The sequence below is a fragment of the Triticum urartu genome, chromosome 4A (genome assembly GCF_056163025.1).
Source record: "Triticum urartu cultivar PI428250 chromosome 4A, HENAU_Tu73, whole genome shotgun sequence".
Taxonomy (NCBI): domain Eukaryota; kingdom Viridiplantae; phylum Streptophyta; class Magnoliopsida; order Poales; family Poaceae; genus Triticum; species Triticum urartu.
The window spans coordinates 54,756,728-54,776,175 of record NC_141876.1 but is presented as its reverse complement, the minus strand read 5'-3'; the positions used below and the strand labels follow the sequence as shown (position 1 = coordinate 54,776,175).

At 45.7% G+C, this 19,448-nt stretch overlaps 1 protein-coding gene and 1 pseudogene across 2 annotated transcripts; both read right to left on the bottom strand.

Moving 5' to 3' along the window:
* The window catches only part of LOC147974732 (uncharacterized), a 38,910-nt pseudogene extending 22,384 nt beyond the window's left edge, over positions 1–16,526 (bottom strand).
* A 380-nt stretch (positions 16,527–16,906) lies between these two features.
* On the bottom strand, positions 16,907–18,442 carry LOC125553509 (uncharacterized). Of its 2 annotated transcripts, none has more exons than XM_087517737.1 (2): positions 17,982–18,442; positions 16,907–17,702 (listed from the first exon to the last, which is right to left on the bottom strand). In XM_087517737.1, the coding sequence occupies exons 1-2, from the start codon at positions 18,369–18,371 to the stop codon at positions 17,136–17,138; spliced, it is 957 nt and encodes a 318-aa protein (XP_087373863.1). In that variant the 5' UTR covers positions 18,372–18,442; the 3' UTR covers positions 16,907–17,135. The 2 variants fall into 2 exon arrangements, with proteins under 2 accessions (XP_087373863.1, XP_087373864.1); XM_087517738.1 differs by having other exon boundaries at positions 16,907–17,444.
* Between the last annotated feature and the right edge of the window lie 1,006 nt (positions 18,443–19,448).

Sequence of the window (19,448 nt, the reverse complement as noted above, 5' to 3'; positions counted from 1 at the left end):
CGGTTATACCTCTAAGTCGTGCTTCGACACGTGGGAGATATAGCCGCATCGAGGGCGTTACACCGACGCTCACCTGCGTCGCAACACGGAACCCTGCCGCCACGCCAGACCGCCGCCGCCTAAGTGCACCCCCCACCCGTGCAGCTCTGCCCGCGCCGAAGAGCGATGTAACGCCCCGAGACCGATGTGCCAGGTGTCGTCCAGTTATTCGCTGTCGTTGCCATGCCATTTGCTTGCGTGTTGCATCTTGCCATGTCATCATCTGCATCGCATCATCATGTTTTCAAAACTCGCATTCGTTCGCGTCTCCCAGTTCCGTCCGTTGTCCGTTCTGAGCCCAGCCACACTTGCACGCGCCCGCGACATGTCCGAGATAGTATTTTATAAGTGGCCGGAAAATGTTCTCGAATTGGGATGAGAGTTGGCGTGCGGTCTGGTTATGGTGTAGGTAGACCGCCTACCAAGTTTCATCGCAATCGGAGTTCGTTTGATGCCCCAACGATTAACTATAGCGGCAATATAGCCGGTCTAACGTCGGACGTTTTCGGTCTCCGGAAACAGTCGCAGGGTCTCTCTCTTCTCTTCTCTCAGCCTGAGGACTTCCGCACAGCCCACTACCTACCGCCAGGTCCAACCTAACCTCTCTCGTAAGCCCGCGGCCCTCCTCGCGCGCGCGTCCGAAAATTGTCCCGGACCCGACCCGAGCAGTCGTCACCGTCGTGTCCGGATCATCCCCAAACATCTACAAAACGTCTCCGTTTTCTCATTTGGGCTCCCTGGCCTATTTTTCCTGACCGTCCGATTACGATCGGAGGGACGGATTAGCCCCTAACCAAAAATCCATTTGCTATATATAGTTCCCCTTTATCTAACCCTAGATCCTAGGGGCTTGTCCCATCCACCAAATCCCCTCACCCGCCGCCGCCAGTCCTCTCCCACCTCGGGATCCCTCCGGATCCATCTCCACCCAATCAGACCGCAGCTGCCACCACTCCTCTTGTTCCCCGGCTCCTCCTCCCGCAGCTCACCCCGAGCGTGGCGCCCGTCCTTCTGCCCCCGAGCAAGCCGCAGCTCACCATAGCTAGCAGATGAGTACAACGCCGCCCTTTTCCCTTCCTTCTACCTCTGTCTTCCTCGTTCTCTCAACTCGCTCCCTCTGCTTGTCAACAGCATGCCCCGACATGGCCGCCTCGTCCCGGAGCAAGCTCGTCGGCGTCCTTCATCTTCCTGCGCCAAGCGCCGCCATGGATCCAGAGAACGCCCTCCGCCTCGCCAAGCCTCCACGTCGCCGGAGCCCTATGCAGCTGCGCCGCTGCCTGACTGCACCTCCCCTGCTCTGTGCAGCCGCCGCCGTGCCCCGCGATCCTGCCTGCAAGCTGCCGCCATCGCTGCTCCACTTCAGATCGAGCAGAAGAGGATGCTCGCACCTCTGCCCGAGCGCCTCCAGGACCTTGTCTGCCCCGCCGTGTCGCCGGGTCCAGCCGCCAGGAGCCTCCAGCGCCGCCCTCATTGTCGCGTCGCTCCTCTGCATCCACCGAAGCCCGCGCCAAGTACTCACAAGCCGCCGCCCGGAGCAGGCCACCTCCGCTCCTCCTTACCTCGCCCGTGTCGCCGGAATCGTGTCAAGTTCACCGCCGTCGCCGTTTCCCTGCCCCGCCGCTGCAAGTCTCGCTTGACGCCTCCTCTGACTGCTGCCGCTGCGTCAAGCGAGGCCAGTCAACCGCGCGCTGGTTGACCGCATCGTCAACCTGCCCGAGCGGGTCGACCTCCAGCCGAGCGCGAAGCCCAGCTCCCAGCCGGCCTGCGGCTGGCTAGGAGGCCTGCCTTGGCCTCTCCCTCTCCGCAAACTGGGCCTGGCCCATGGGTGAGGCACACCCCAGCGCTCCTGTTAGTTTCCTCCTATTGGGCCAGATCCTAGATGCGGCCCGAATCTTGTTTTTTTTCCCGTGGAACGAATTTAGCTATTATTCATGAGATGGTTGTTTTGCAGTAAAGTCCCTAGAGTTCATGCATTTAATATCTAATTAACCGTGCATCAGATTAAAATAAGTTATATATGAAACATGGCTAGAATTTCATCTAGTTTCATATTATGCCATTTCCATCCATGCTTAACATGTTTAAAATATTGTTTGATTAATTTTTGCTCCTATGCCATGTTAAAATGCTTTAATTCATAACTAAATAACCGTAACTCCGAATTTAATAAACTTTATATGTAATTGGGGTGGAATTTTGCCTAGTTTAACATGGTGGCATCATCTTGCATGTTTAACAACTCTAAAATAATGTTTAGGGCAGAACAGTACTGAACCTAATATATGCACATGAGGAGTTTCCGGATTTGTTGTTCGTTGCTTCCGGCCTCATTTAACCTTGACTAGTTAGGTAGTTTTACTTTGCTTCACCCTCTTGCCATGTTTGACAACATTTAATATTGTTGGGTACATAAACGAGATCGAACAAAATAACTTGAATGTGGTGTTTCGTCAATATGCAACCCATTGCATATTGAGCTCCACTTAATTTGTAGGATTGTTTGTGCACTTTGCCATGCCATGCCTCTTTAAACCGGACATGCATCATAATTGTTTGTGCATCATGCCATGTCTATGTGGTGGTTGTTTACTATGTTGTGTGCTTCTTTCCGGTGTTTGCTTCTTCGGGTTGGTTCCGGTAACGTCGCGTTGTGAGGACCCGTTCGTCTACGTTCCGTTTGTCTTCTTCATGGACTCGTTCTTCTTCCTTGCGGGATCTCAGGCAAGATGATCACACCCTCGAAATCACTACTATCTTTGCTATGCTAGATTGCTCACTCTTTTGCTTTGCCTATGCTGCGATACCTACCACTTGCTTATCATGCCTCCTATATTGTTGAACCAAGCCTCTAACCCACCTTGTCCTAGCAAACCATTGATTGGCTATGTTACCGCTTTGCTCAGCCCCTATTATAGCGTTGTTAGTTGCAGGTGAAGATTGAAGTTTGTTCCTCATTGGAACATGGAGATGTTGTTCCTTGTTGGAACATGTTTACTTGTTGGGATATCACAATATATCTTATTTAATTAATGCATCTATATACTTGGTAAAGGGTGGAAGGCTCGGCCTTATGCCTGGTGTTTTGTTCCACTCTTGCCGCCCTAGTTTCCGTCATATCGGTGTTATGTTCCCGGATTTTGCGTTCCTGACGCGGTGGTAATAATGGTAACCCCTTGACAGTTCGCCTTAAGTAAAGCTCTTCCAGCAATGCTCAACATTGGTTTTACCATTCGCCACCTAGCCTTTTCTTTTCTCTTGGGAGTCGCGCTCCTGAGGGTCATCATTATTTTACCCCCCGGGCTAGTGCTCCTCTGAGTGTTGGTCCAAACTGTTGGGGAACGTAGCAGAAATTCAAAATTTTCTACGCATCACCAAGATCAATCTATGGAGTCATCTAGAAACGAGGGAGGAGTGGATCTACATACCCTTGTAGATCACGCGCGGAAGCATTCAAGAGAACGGGGTTGATGGAGTCGTACTCGTGGTGATCCAAATCACCGATGATCCTAGCGCCGAACGGACGGCACCTCCGCGTTCAACACACGTACGGTCAGCGTAACGTCTCCTCCTTGATCCAGCAAGGGGGACGAGAGGTTGAGGAAGATGGCTCCAGTAGCAGCACGACAGCGTGGTGGTGATGGAGCTGCAGTACTCCGGCAGGGCTTCGCCAAGCTCTATGGAGGAGGAGGATGTGTTGGAGAGGGAGAGGGAGGCACCAAAGGCGTAGGTTGAGAGGCCCTCCTTCCCCCACTATATATAGGGAGCCTAGGGGGGGGGCGCCGGCCCTAGGAGATCCAATCTCCTAGGGGGGCGGCGGCCAAGGGAGGAATCCCTCCTCCCCAAGGCACCTAGGAGGTGCCTTCCCCCTTTGGGACTCTTCCCTTCCTTATCTCTTGGCACATGGGCCTTTCGGGGCTGGTGCCCTTGGCCCATATAGGCCAAGGCGCACCCCCTACAGCCCATGTGGCCCCCAGGGCAGGTGGCCCCACCCGGTGGACCCCCGGGACCCTTCCGATGGTCCCGGTACAATACCGGTGACCCCGAAACTTGTCCCGATGGCCGAAATAGCACTTCCTATATATAATTCTTTACCTCCGGACCATTCCGGAACTCCTCGTGATGTCCGGGATCTCATCTGGGACTCCGAACAACATTCGGGTTACTGCATATACATATCCCTACAACCCTAGCATCACCGAACCTTAATTGTGTAGACCCTACGGGTTCGGGAGACATGCAGACATGACCGAGATGACTCTCTGGTCAATAACCAACAGCGGGATCTGGATACCCATGTTGGCTCCCACATGTTCCACGATGATCTCATCGGATGAACCACGATGTCAAGGACTTAATCAATCCCGTATACAATTCCCTTTGTCTAGCGGTATGATACTTGCCCGAGATTCGATCGTCGGTATCCCGATACCTTGTTCAATCTCGTTACCGACAAGTCTCTTTACTCGTTTCGTAACACATCATCCCGTGATCAACTCCTTGATCACATTGTGCACATTATGATGATGTCCTACCGAGTGGGCCCAGAGATACCTCTCCGCTTACACGGAGTGACAAATCCCAGTCTCGATTCGTGCCAACCCAACAGACACTTTCGGAGATACCTGTAGTGTAACTTTATAGCCACCTAGTTACGTTGTGAAGTTTGGCACACCCAAAGTATTCCTACGGTATCCGGGAGTTGCACAGTCTCATGATCTAAGGAAATGATACTTGACATTAGAAATGCTTTAGCAAACGAACTACACGATCTATGCTATGCTTAGGATTGGGTCTTGTCCATCACATCATTCTCCTAATGATGTGATCCCGTCATCAACGACATCCAATGTCCATGGCCAGGAAACCGTAACCATCTATTGATCAACGAGCTAGTCAACTAGAGGCTTACTAGGGACATGGTGTTGTCTATGTATCCACACATGTATCTGAGTTTCCTATCAATACAATTCTAGCATGGATAATAAACGATTATCATGAACAAGGAAATATAATAATAACTAATTTATTATTGCCTCTAGGGCATATTTCCAACAGTCTCTCACTTGCACTAGAGTCAATAATCCAGTTCACATCGATATGTGATTAACACTCAAGGTCACATCCCCATGTGACTAACACCCAAAGAGTTTACTAGAGTCAATAATCTAGTTCACATTACCATGTGATTAACACTCGATGAGTTCTGGGTTTGAACATGTTATGCTTGTGAGAGATGTTATAGTCAACGGGTCTGAATCTTTCAGATCCGTATGTACTTCGCAAATCTCTATGTCATCTTGTAGATGCAGCTACTACGCTATATTTGGAGCCATTTCAAATAACTATTCTACTTGGAGCTATTCTAAATTGTTGCTCCATTATACGTATCCGGTATCTCTACTCAGAGTTATCCGGATAGGTGTTAAGCTTGCATCGACGTAACTCTTTACGTCGAACTCTTTATCACCTCCATAACCGAGAAACATATCCTTATACCTCTAAGGATAATTTAGACCGCTATCTGGTGATCTACTCCTAGATTACCTTTGTACCCTCTTGCCAGATATGTGGCAAGGCACACATCAGGTGCGGTACTCAGCATGGCATACCGTATAGAGCCTATGACAAAAGCATAGGGGACGACCTTCGTCCTTCCTCTTTCTTCTGCCGTGGTCGAGCTTTAAGTCTTAACTTCATACCTTACAACTCAGGCAAGAACTCCTTCTTTGACTGGTCCATCTTGAGCACCTTCAAGATCATGTCAAGGTATGTGCTCATTTGAAAGTACCATTAAGAATTTTGATCTATCCTTATAGATCTTGATGCTCAATGTTCAAGTAGCTTAATCCAGGCTTTCCATTGAAAAATACTTTCCAAATAACCCTATATGCTTTTCAGAAATTCTACGTCATTTTTGATCAACAATATGTCAACATATATTTATCAGAAATTCTATAGCGCTCCCACTCACTTCTTTGGAAATACAAATTTCTCATAAACTTTGTATACACCAAAATCTTTGATCATCTCATCAAAGCATACATTCCAACTCCGAGATGCTTACTCCAGTCCTTAGAAGGATTGCTGGAGCTTTGCATACTTATTAGCATCTTTCAGGATTGACAAAACCTTCCGGTTGTATCACATACAACCTTTCCTCAAGAAAATCATCGAGGAAACAATGTTTTGACATCCTATCTGGAAGATTTCATAAATAATGTAGTAATCGCTAATATAATTCCAACAGACTTTTAGCATCGCTACGAGTGAGAAAGTCTCATCGCAGTCAACTCCTTGAACTTGTTGGAAAACATCTTAACGACAAGTCGAGCTTTCTTAATGGTGACATTTACCATCAATGTCCGTCTTCCTTTTAAAATCCATCTTTACTCAACAGCCTCACGACCATCGAGCTGTTCTGTCAAAGTCTACACTTTGTTTCCATACATGGATCCTCTCTCGGATTTTATGGCCTCGAGCCATTTATCGGAATCCAGGCCCACCATCGCTTCTCCATAGCTCGTAGGTTCATTGTTGTCTAACAACATGACTTCCAAGACAGGATTACGTACCACTCTGAAGTAGTACGCATCCTTGTCATCCCACGAGGTTTGGTAGTGACTTGATCTGAAGTTTTATGATCACTATCATAAGCTTCCACTTCAATTGGTGTAGGTGCCACAGGAACAACTCCCTGTGCCCTGTCACACACTAGTTGAAGAGACGGTTCAATAACCTCATCAAGTCTCCACCATCCTCCCACTCAATTCTTTCGAGAGAAACTTTTCCTCGAGAAAGGACCCGATTCTAGAAACAATCCCTTATTGCTTTCGGATCTGAGACAGGAGGTATACCCAACTGTTTTGGGTGTCCTATGAAGATGCATTTATCCGCTTTGGGTTCGAGCTTATCAGCTTGAAACTTTTTCACATAAGCGTCGCAGCCTCAAACTTTTAAGAAATGACAGCTTAGGTTTCTCTAAACCATAGTTCATACGGTGTCATCTCATCGGAATTATGTGGTGCCCTATTTAAAGTGAATGCGGTTGTCTTTAATGCCTAACCCATAAACTTTCGTGGTAATTCGATAAGAGACATCATGGTATGCATCATATCCAATAAGGTGAAGTTATGATGTTCGAACACACCATCACACTATGGTGTTCCAGGCTGTATTAGTTGTGAAACAATTTCCACAATGTCTTAATTCTATGCCAAACTCGTAATTCAGATATTCATCTCTATGATCATATCATAGATATTTTATCCTCTTGTCACGATGATCTTTCAACTTCACCCTGAAATTACTTGAACCTTTCAATAATTCAGACTCGTGATTCATCAAGTAAATATACTCAACATCTACTCAAATCATCTATGAAGTAAGAACATAACGATATCCACTACATGCCTCAGCACTCATTGGATTTCACACATCAAAATGTATTACTTCCAACAAGTTGCTTTCTAGTTCCATTTTACTGAAAACGAGGCTTTCAGTCATCTTGCCCATGTGGTATGATTTGCATGTCTCAAGTGATTCAAAATCAAGTGAGTCCAAACGGTCCATTTGCATGGAGTTTCTTCATGCATATACACCAATAGACATGGTTCGCATGTCTCAAACTTTTCAAAAATGAGTGAGTCCAAAGATCCATCAACATGGAGCCTCTTCATGCGTTTTATACCGATATGACTTAAGTGGCAGTGCCACAAGTAGTTGGTACTATCATTACTATCTTATATCTTTTGGCATGAACATGTGTATCACTATGATCGAGATTCAATGAACCATTCATTTTAGGTGCAAGACCATTGAAGGTATTATTCAAATAAACAGAGTAACCATTATTCTCCTTAAATGAATAACCGTATTGCGATAGACATAATCCAATCATGTCTATGCTCAATGCAAACACCAATCTCGATGGTAGAGGGAGCGTACGATATTTGATCAACCTTGGAAATACTTCCAACACATATCGTCATCTCACCTTTAGCTAGTCTCCGTTTATTCTGTAGCTTTTATTTCGAGTTACTAACACTTAGCAACCGAACCGGTATCTAATACCCTGGTGCTACTAGGAGTACTAGTAAAGTATACATCAACACAATGTATATCCAATATACTTCTATCGACCTTGCCAGCCTTCTCATCTACCAAGTATCTAGGGTAATTCTGCTCCAGTGGTTGTCCCTTTTATTACAGAAGCACTTAGTCTCGGGTTTGGGTTCAACCTTGGGTTTCTTCACTAGAGCAGCAGCTGATTTGCCGTTTCATGAAGCATCCCATTTTTTTTGCCCTTGCCCTTCTTGAAACTAGTGGTTTCACCAACCATCAACAATTGATGCTCCTTCTTGATCTCTACTTTTGTGGTGTCAAACATCGCGAATATCTCAAGGATCATCATATATGTCCCTGATATATTATAGTTCATCACGAAGCTCAAGCAGCTTGGTGGTAATGACTTCGGAGAAACATCACTATCTCATCTGGAAGATCAACTCCCACTCGATTCAAATGATTGTTGTACTCAGACAATCTGAGCACAAGCTCAACAATTGAGCTTTTCTCCCTTAGTTTGCAGGCTAAGAAAAATCGTCGGAGGTCTTATACCTCTTGACGTGGGCACGAGCCTGAAATCCCAATTTCAGCCCTCGAAACATCTCATATGTTTTGCGACGTTTCAAAACGTCTTCGGTGCCTCAACTCTAAACCGTTTAAGTGAACTATCACGTAGTTATCAAAATGTGTATGTCAGATGTTCGCAACATCCACAGACAACGCTCGAGGTTCAGCACACTGAGCGGTGCATTAAGGACATAAGCCTTCTATGAAGCAATGAGGACAATCCTCAGTTTACGGACCTAGTCCGCATAATTGCTACTATCAACTTTCAACTAAATTTTCTCTAGGAACATAACTAAACAGTAGAACTGAAGCGCGAGCTACGACATAATTTGCGAAGACCTTTTGACTATGTTCAGGATAATTAAGTTCATCTTATGAACTCCCACTCAGATAGACATCCCTCTAGTCATCTAAGTGATTACATGATCCGAGTCAACTAGGCCGTGTCCGATCATCACGTGAGACGGACTAGTCATCATCGGTGAACATCTTCATGTTGATCATATCTTCTATACGACTCATGCTCGACCTTTCGGTCTCTTGTGTTCCGAGGCCATGTCTGTACATGCTAGGCTCGTCAAGTCAACCTAAGTGTTTTGCATGTGTTCCGAGGCCATGTCTGTACATGCTAGGCTCGTCAACACCCGTTGTATTCGAACGTAAGAATCTATCACACCCGATCATCACGTTGTGCTTCGAAACGACGAACTTTCGCAATGGTGCACAGTTAGGGGGAACATTTTCTTGAAATTATTATGAGGGATCATCTTATTTACTACCGTCATTCTAAGTAAACAAGATGCATAAACATGATAAACATCACATGCAATCAAATAGTGACATGATATGGCCATCATCGCTTTGCTCCTCTTGATCTCCATCTTCGGGGCTCCATGATCATCATCGTCACCGGCATGACACCATGATCTCCATCATTATGATCTCTATCATCGTGTCTTCATGAAGTTGTCTCATCAACTATTACTTCTACTACTACAGCTAACGGTTAGCAATAAAGTAAAGTAATTACATGACGTTTATGTTGACACAGGTCATAAATAAATTAAGACAACTCCTATGGCTCCTGCCGATTGTCACACTCATCGACATGCAAGTCGTGATTCCTATTACAAGAACATGATCATCTCATACATCACATATATCATTCATCACATCCTTTGGCCATATCACATCACATAGCATACCCTGCAAAAACAAGTTAGACGTCCTCTAATTGTTGTTTGCATGTTTTACGTGGCTGCTATGGGTTTCTAGCAAGAACGTTTCTTACCTACGCAAGACCACAACGTGATATGCCAATTGCTATTTACCCTTCATAAGGACCCTTTTCATCGAATCCGATCCGACTAAAGTGGGAGAGACAGACACCCGCCAGCCACCTTATGCAACTAGTGCATGTCAGTCGATGGAACCGGTCTCACGTAAGCGTACATGTAAGGTTGGTCCGGGCCGCTTCATCCCACAATGCCGCCGGATCAAGATTGGACTAGTAACGGTAAGCATATTGAACAAAATCAACGCCCACAACTACTTTGTGTTCTACTCGTGCATAGAGTCTACGCAATAGACCTAGCTCATGATGCCACTGTTGGGGAACGTAGCAGAAATTCAAAATTTTCTACGCATCACCAAGATCAATCTATGGAGTCATCTAGCAACGAGGGAGGAGTGGATCTACATACCCTTGTAGATCGCGCGCGAAAGCATTCAAGAGAACGGGGTTGATGGAGTCGTACTCGTCGTGATCCAAATCACCGATGATCCTAGCGCCGAACGGACGGCACCTCCGCGTTCAACACACGTACGGTCAGCATAACGTCTCCTCCTTCTTGATCCAGCAAGGGGGACGAGAGGTTGAGGAAGATGGCTCCAGTAGCAGCACGACGGCGTGGTGGTGATGGAGCTGCAGTACTCCGGCAGGGCTTCGCCAAGCTCTATGGAGGAGGAGGATGTGTTGGAGAGGGAGAGGGAGGCACCAAAGGCGTAGGTTGAGAGGCCCTCCTTCCCCCACTATATATAGGGGGAGCCTAGGGGGGGCACCGGCCCTAGGAGATCCAATCTCCTAGGGGGGCGGCGGCCAAGGGAGGAATCCCTCCTCCCCAAGGCACCTAGGAGGTGCCTTCCCCCTTTGGGACTCTTCCCTTCCTTATCTCTTAGCGCATGGGCCTTTTGGGGCTGGTGCCCTTGGCCCATATAGGCCAAGGCGCACCCCTACAGCCCATGTGGCCCCCAGGGCAGGTGGCCCCACCCGGTGGACCCCCGGGACCCTTCCGGTGGTCCCGGTACAATACCGGTGACCCCGAAACTTGTCCCGATGGCCGAAATAGCACTTCCTATATATAATTCTTTACCTCCGAACCATTCCGGAACTCCTCGTGATGTCCGGGATCTCATCCGGGACTCCGAACAACATTCGGGTTACTGCATATACATATCCCTACAACCCTAGCGTCACCGAACCTTAAGTGTGTAGACCCTACGGGTTCGGGAGACATGCAGACATGACCGAGATGACTCTCCGGTCAATAACCAACAGCGGGATCTGGATACCCATGTTGGCTCCCAGATGTTCCACGATGATCTCATCGGATGAACCACGATGTCAAGGACTTAATCAATCCCGTATACAATTCCCTTTGTCGAGCGGTACGATACTTGCCCGAGATTCGATCGTCGGTATCCCGATACCTTGTTCAATCTCGTTACCGGAAAATCTCTTTACTCGTTTCGTAACACATCATCCCGTGATCAACTCCTTGATCACATTGTGCACATTATGATGATGTCCTACCGAGTGGGCCCAGAGATACCTCTCCGCTTACACGGAGTGACAAATCCCAGTCTTGATTCGTGCCAACCCAACAGACACTTTCGGAGATACCTGTAGTGTACCTTTATAGCCACCCAGTTACGTTGTGACGTTTGGCACACCCAAAGTATTCCTACGGTATCCGGGAGTTGCACAATCTCATGGTCTAAGGAAATGATACTTGACATTAGAAAAGCTTTAGCAAACGAACTACACGATCTATGCTATGCTTAGGATTGGGTCTTGTCCATCACATCATTCTCCTAATGATGTGATCCCGTCATCAACGACATCCAATGTCCATGGCCAGGAAACCGTAACCATTTATTGATCAACAAGCTAGTCAACTAGAGGCTTACTAGGGACATGGTGTTGTCTATGTATCCACACATGTATCTGAGTTTCCTATCAATACAATTCTAGCATGGATAATAAACGATTATCATGAACAAGGAAATATAATAATAACTAATTTATTATTGCCTCTAGGGCATATTTCCAACACAAACTAGAGTCCTGTGCAGCGCCCCCTCGGGGAAAACTTGAGGTTTGGTTTTAGTTGTATGGAGCGCTCATCTGAGTGTGCCCTGAGAAAGAGATATGTGCAGCTCCTATCGGGATTTGTCGGCACATTCGGGCGGTGTTGCTGGTTTAGTTTTACCCTGTCGAAATGTCTTGTTGTACCGGGATACCGAGTCTGATCGGAATGTCTCGGGAGGAGGTCTATTCCTTCGTTGACCGTGAGAGCTTGTGATGGGCTAAGTTGGGACACCCCTGCAGGGATTTAAACTTTCAAAAGCCGTGCCCGCGGTTATGGACAGATGGGAATTTGTTAATGTCCGGTTGTAGATAACTTAAACCTTAACTTAATTAAAATGAATCAACCGCGTGTGTAACCGTGATGGTCTCTTTCCGGCGGAGTCCGGGAAGTGAACACGGTGTTGGAATTATGTTTGACGTAGGTTGTTTAGGATCACTTCTTGATCATAGTTTCATCGACCGTGCTTTGCCTTCTCTTCTCGCTCTCATTTGCGTATGTTAGCCACCATATATGCTAGTCGCTTGCTGCAGCTCCACCTCATACTTTTACCTTACCCACAAGCTTAAATAGTCTTGATCGCGAGGGTGCGAGATTGCTGAGTCCCTGTGGCTCACAGATACTTTCAAAACCAGTTTGCAGGTGCCGATGAGTCCTTGCAGATGACGCAACCAAGCTCGGGAGGAGCTCGATGAAGATCTTGTCCTTTGTGTTGTTTCGTTCTAGTTGGTCAGTAGTGGAGCCCAGTTGGGGTCGATCGGGGACCTTTGTCGCTTTTGGGGTTCTCTTTTTATTTTGGTTCCGTAGTCGGACCTTGATTGTATCTGTATGATGTAATGTTTTATTCATGTAATTGTGTGAAGTGGCGATTGTAAGCCAACTATGTATCTCTTTCCCTTATGTATTATATGGGTTGTGTGAAGATTACCTCACTTGCGACATTGCTTTCAATGCGGTTATGCCTCTAAGTCGTGCTTCGACACGTGGGAGATATAGCCGCATCGAGGGCGTTACAAGCGACCAGGAGGGGAAGGGCAGGGAGGCCGCCGCCACCAGCAGCCCCGGGCCCAAGCCGGCATATTTATGTATGGAGGAAGTACTTGCGATGGACCGTTCACATCTACAAATGAGACCAGATGACTTTCTCTCATCCTTGTATGCATAGAGTGAACCTGTTCAGGGATTTTTACCACATGCAGACTATTTCTGTTCAAGGAAGAGTGTGGAAGACTGGTTGGGAGTATTGACAGGGGCACATTTTCCTGTCGATTGCCAATTGTCTGTTCTAACTTGACCTCAACCGGCAGCTCTTTTCGAGATCCCAGCTTAAACCTTTTCAGGGAACTGTTCTAAGCATGGACCATTTCTGTTGAAGGAAGGAAGTGGGTGATTTGTCGGGATAACTGAGAAGGACTTCTGTTCCTGTACTCTCATATCCTTTTGCCCATGGTCTGATGAACCATAACCTCTACTGGCAGTTGTTTCCGAGATCCCTGACTAACCTTTTCGGCGAATTTTTCTGAACATGGATCGTTTATGTTCATGGAAGGAGTTCAGAAGGACTTCTGTTGATTTACCTCCATGTCCTTGCTCCCTATTGTTTGATCTACCTTGTCCTCAACCGACGGTTCTTTTGGAGATCCTAGCATAAGACCTTTATTTGAAGCCCCCACTGATCATTTGGAACTTTGGGAACACAACCTTGCCCTTTTGTCTGAAAACAGCCTTTCATGTAGAAGATTTGAGCACTCATTTCTCTTTTGTGGTAGAATTGTCACTGTTAGCAATCATACCTTTTTATGATCAACCTTCACGATAGCCAAGTCTGCCTGCTCATCATGATTCTGAAGAAAATTAGCAGAAGCAGGAATACTTGATGCACTTTGTTCTCTATCACAGAAGGCAGAATTGTTGATAATGGTAGAAGAGCATTGTGTGATATCTTCAGGGTCAGACACTACAGTTGATTTGGCATTTTTAACTTGGGGAGATGATGGACAGTTAACTGGCGAGCAGCTCAGTATTCTGCTTGGCAAGATTTCTAGAGCTGAATTCTCAATGCATACTGCTGCACCTTCACAGGTGTCGCATTCCTTGGAGCTTGCATTTTTCAGGAGGGACAGGAGAAGTATTGAGAAGAGATGTGTCTTTCATTCGTTGTCCTACCTGTAGACCTAAATCGATCTATTTGCATATAATTTGGCACAAAAGCGCAAGTTAAATTGCAGTACTTTCTAAAGTTACCAAAAGATTTGAGTAGAATCCAGGAACTGAAAACAGGGGTACCTTCTTAACAGAGTTGCAAAGCTTTTCAAGGCATGGTTAGGGTCCAAATTAAGCCTGGGTTGCAAGGAAATTAATGATAGTCGACTTGGCAATCTGAAATATGCATAAGAAAAATATAAATCAGGTGGGATTTCGGAAGTAGTAGATGACAGTTAAACCTTGCCTTTCCAGGTTTACAGAAGTGCTGACCATTTGCTCATGATAAGTCCGCGAAGCATCCGCAATCAAGAAAAGATCATTAACACACATTCAGTGCCCGATCTAAGAGCAATCCTGTCCATTTTGGGGAAGTCGTATTCTGAAGAATCACACCCATCCGATAGGAAGGACCTGTAGTCCCACACCTAGGTACATCAGCAGAGATAATACATACATTAAAATTGGAAGATAAGACTTTAGCTAACCTCACAAACAACAATTCCATTTTGGAATTTGCAAGGGATACCATGCAGGATATATTTAGGCAAGCAGCCACACTCAATATCCTGTAAAAATACATTTATAAAGTATAAAATCCACAATTATGCACTACAAGAAACTGTAACAGAAATAAGCAAGCCATCCGGACAACATAACTTGTTAGGGATGCTCTGAATAGATATATTCCTTTCAGGGAATAAACGTGCAACCAAAGCTATCTGGTTCCCCCAAAGAAAGAATATAACATGAAAGAAATAAAATGTACACTCCCACAAATATAAATGTGCAGTGGCTCTATGAAATGTATGCATAATAATACTTTACTCTGGTCTCATCAGCAAAAGGGAATAGTGTGGGTAACAAATTGCGACAGTCAAAATTCTCATAGTCTGGAGGCTGGTGTGTTTGCCCCCGGCGCCCATAATTATGTTGCACAGGAATGGACTGCAAAGTCTGGCACCCACTCCCCAGGGAAAGTGCTTACTCCTTTTTACCTTCTTGCTGTTAACTCTAACTCAAAAACGGACTCTTGATTAATCACCCCCACCCACCCTCTCCCCCCTTACATTGTGGAAACAAGCACCATACTCACAGAAAGCAAAGCTCTCTGACGCCCTAGTATAGGGCTTCCCTCTGGATCATCACCAATCAGAAACACAAGCATTTCCTGTACCAAAACAACCAGATTCCATCATGAGCAACTGAGCATCATCAAGTAATAACAAACAAACAAACAAACATGTTGCAGCAGTGGTCAGTGCGATTCGCACAGAGACCTTGTCGAGCCTACCGGCCGAGTACCCATCTGGAAACAGGTTCAGCGCTAAACGTCTCGAGGCCTGGAGCGCGTGATATTTAAGCTTCACCAGCTTGTCGTTGAGCAACATTTGAGTGAGTAGGGAATAACAGATTAATGAAACAATCCTCGTCGAATCAGGCAGATAGGTCGGGACCTTACCGAAATCGGCAGGATCGGCTCCACTCACGCCGTGTACAGACGATCAGCCGACGATGCCGTTGCCACCAAGCCCCGTCCCCGCCGCCGCGGCCTGCACTGTTTCAGACAGTAAATGTCCATATGCTCGCGGTCAAGACGAAATCTCGCAATACTTTTTGACAAATGTTGCAAGACATTCGAAGTTAGGGATTGATGGGAATGCCTATGGCAATTTGGTGAACTTGGAGAAAACATATGCAAGTTTGGACTTGGGTGGCAATGTAGAGTTGAAGCCAAGCAGCTTGTGATATATTCATTTGTTAGTCCATAGGTTAGGGCATGGTTAGGGGTGATGCCGTGATGGGACTGACTATGGCAATTTGGTAGACTGGGAAAAAACACGACGAATATTTGCTCCAGGGTGACAACATAGCGAAGCAATAATGCAATGAAGGAGGAGCTGAAGTTGAGGGACTCGTGATAAACTTGCCAATGATATAAATTCCATGAAAGTTGGCATGGTATTCTACTAGAATAACAAAATGACTGTATCTCACAAATATGCTGGCTAGATAGATGTTTGCTTGCCATACATACCGCTCTTTCAATTTTTACATAAACGAAATCTTGCTCTGTGTTACATTGTGCCAATTTGTTTGGTGTCCTGTTTTTGAAATGCAAGTTCTATTTAGCGGTACAATATGATTTCTTTTCGCTGGACCTCTGGTTACAGGATTTTGAAAAACCCTGGAATAGGAAAAACATAGCTTGTGTTATAAATATTTTAGTTTATATAGGATATCTTCCAATGATTTTTCTTTGAAGATCATAGTCTCATACAGCATCCCCAAATGTAAAAGCAAACTTAAGCATGATTCATTGCATATTTTGAAATTTTAAACTCTAATACAAAATGTTCTGCAGTTCCTATGTTATTACAATAATAATGCTCGACTGATGTTGTGAAACACCAAATCACATTGTCTGATCAGGGTAAACCTTGCTTGCAACATTTTTTCATAGTTCTACTGTTACCATCTATGTTGCTCTGGTGTTTATGTTCCATCATCATGACTCGCGCTTAACAACAGCAAAATTATAGCAACAATCACACAACGGCAGATCTAGTAGCTTCAAACAAACATGTTGTAGATAATCAAAGTTACTATGTTCTGCTACTAAAAAAGATTAAACAAATGGACAGAACCACTAAACAAACCGAACAGAACACAATGAGCAAAGAACAATAAGCAGAGTCGAGGTACACAGTGTTTTGGTCTACATTATCAACCCACCAAAAGTCAAGGTACACAGTGTTTTGGTCTACATTATCAACCCACCAAAAAGTCGAAGTACAATAAGCAAAGATCAACAACGGGTTAAACAATAACTATGACTCAGATGCGTCCAGATCCAACGGCACGGCAAACCGCACGACAACTTCTAGTACAGAACTAAACTTCAACCGGAAAAAACCATGCTGGAAACCGCTGGCTATCCCATGTTAGCTTTACACTCCGCCACACTGACACCGGTATCAAAGGCATGATCGTCTTGTTTACCATGTTGTAGACGGCAGAGTGGCGAAGGGGATTGTCATGATCGACCAAGAAGTAGATACAATCTCCTTGAGCTCCATCAACATCACAAGCACGAAAAGACTTGGAGCACGGCATGCCCACAAAGAGCGCCCGGCCCTGGAGACTACGGGCCTTCTTCCACTGGCCAAGACGGGGACCGTCCCTGAGGTCCGCCTCGAACACCTGGAACCGACAAGTCAATTTGTTATGGCCAATTCGGAGGAAACGTCTCCTCACCATCAGCAGCTTGCCATTGGATTCCACTAGATATTGCTCGACTTTCTCGTCTGACTTAGGGTCGTCGAACAGATCCTTTAGATACATATCCGGTAGTAGGTCAGGGGGCCATATCCATGATGTGTATGCTTTCACTTGGGGTTCGACGCCGGGCGGCGTTGGCTTATCGAGGCAGCCATCTCTGAGATCGACGGCGACAAGCTCCTGGAACATGTGAACATTAGCATACATCTTCCCTTGAAAAAAGGCGATGTCGAGGATGGTGGATTTCTCCCGCATCACAAGGCACGAGTTGATCTCGCCGGCCGGTCGGCATGTAGAAATAAAGACTCTGGATTTAGAGCAGTTACTGGCTAGAACGGCCACAACGCGATGATGATTCGGTAAGGATCCCACGGAGGACATCACCACCTTCTTGATCTTCATATTGTCATACGACTTGCAATCGAACTTGTCAGACTTCTTCTCGTCGCAGGGATTTACCATGTGAGACTGCAGGAGAGCAGCCAGCTCGGGGAGAGGCGTCGCGGCGCCAGAGAATCCGTTGACCACGAAGCGCCGCCCGTCGTTGTGGTGGAGGAAGAACATATTGTCGCCGGCGCTGTAGCAGGGGCCGCCGTCGTCGTCTGGAATACGCAGACGGTGCGTGCTCTTGTTGGCGAAGTCCAAGACGGTGCCGCCCGGGAGGGCGAGCCAGGGGAGCGGGCGACGGGGCGGAGGCTGGAGCGTGGCGCGCGTGCGCCATGGGCAGCAGACGGCGCTGAGGCGGACGCGGTCGGCGAGGGACGGGAGCCGGGAGAGGACTTTGCGCAGGAGACCTCTCCGTAGGTTTGGCCACCCGGACTGGCGTGGACGTTCCGTCGACGCCGCCATCACGCCGCAATCCGGGGATCGGAAGAAATTAGGGTTTCGACTCACGGGGGAGCACGTTTCGTTTATTTTATCTTGTGGGGAATATGATACCAATACGAGTACCAATTTAAGGGCGATCCTATACCCTTTTTGTTAGAAACGGGCGTGGCTGGGCTGGCCCAGTTCAGCGTCTGCGCACCGTAAACGTGAGTGCTTGTGTGGTTTTCCGCGCGGGTTTTTCCTTTTCTTTAACTTTTTCTGTTTGCTCCGACTTTGATTCTGTTTTTTCGTTTTCCCAAAAAATCATCAACAATATTTATAATCAAACACGTGGAAAGTTTTCTTCAAAAAGTGTGATATATCTCTAAAAATATGAACGTTTCTAGGAAAATTATGAACAAGTTAAAAATGCATAAACACATCTATAAAAAAGTATAAATGATTTATTAAAAATATGTGAAAAAATTTGTGGAAATGTGTGAAAGCTTTTTAAAAGCCACATGAACATTTTATGAAGATTGCACATCCAAATTTATAAAATGTTCGTAAATTTTAAAATGTTCCAAAACTTAATAAATTCATGAATTAAGAAATATTAATACATTCTAAAATTTTCTTATGAATTTAAAAAATTGAAACAGAAAAATAAAAATAAAAATGAGTGAATTCCATTTTTACATTCGATTTTGATATTTTTTACACTAATTACCCCATTTAGCGAGATTTTATCCGTTTTACCCCATTTAGCATAAGTCTTGCCACGATTTTGAAGGAAATATGCCCTAGAGGCGATAATAAAGTTGTTATTTATATTTCCTTATATCACGATAAATGTTTATTATTCATGCTAGAATTGTATTAACTGGAAACTTGATACATGTGTGAATACATAGACAAAACACCGTGTCCCTAGTAAGTATCTACTAGACTAGCTCGTTAATCAAAGTTAGTTAAGTTTCCTAACCATAGACATGTGTTATCATTTGATGAACGAGATCACGTCATTAGGAGAATGATGTGATGGACAAGACCCATTCGTTTGCTTAGCATAATGACCGTTAAGTTTTATTGCTATTGCTTTCTTCATCTCATATACAT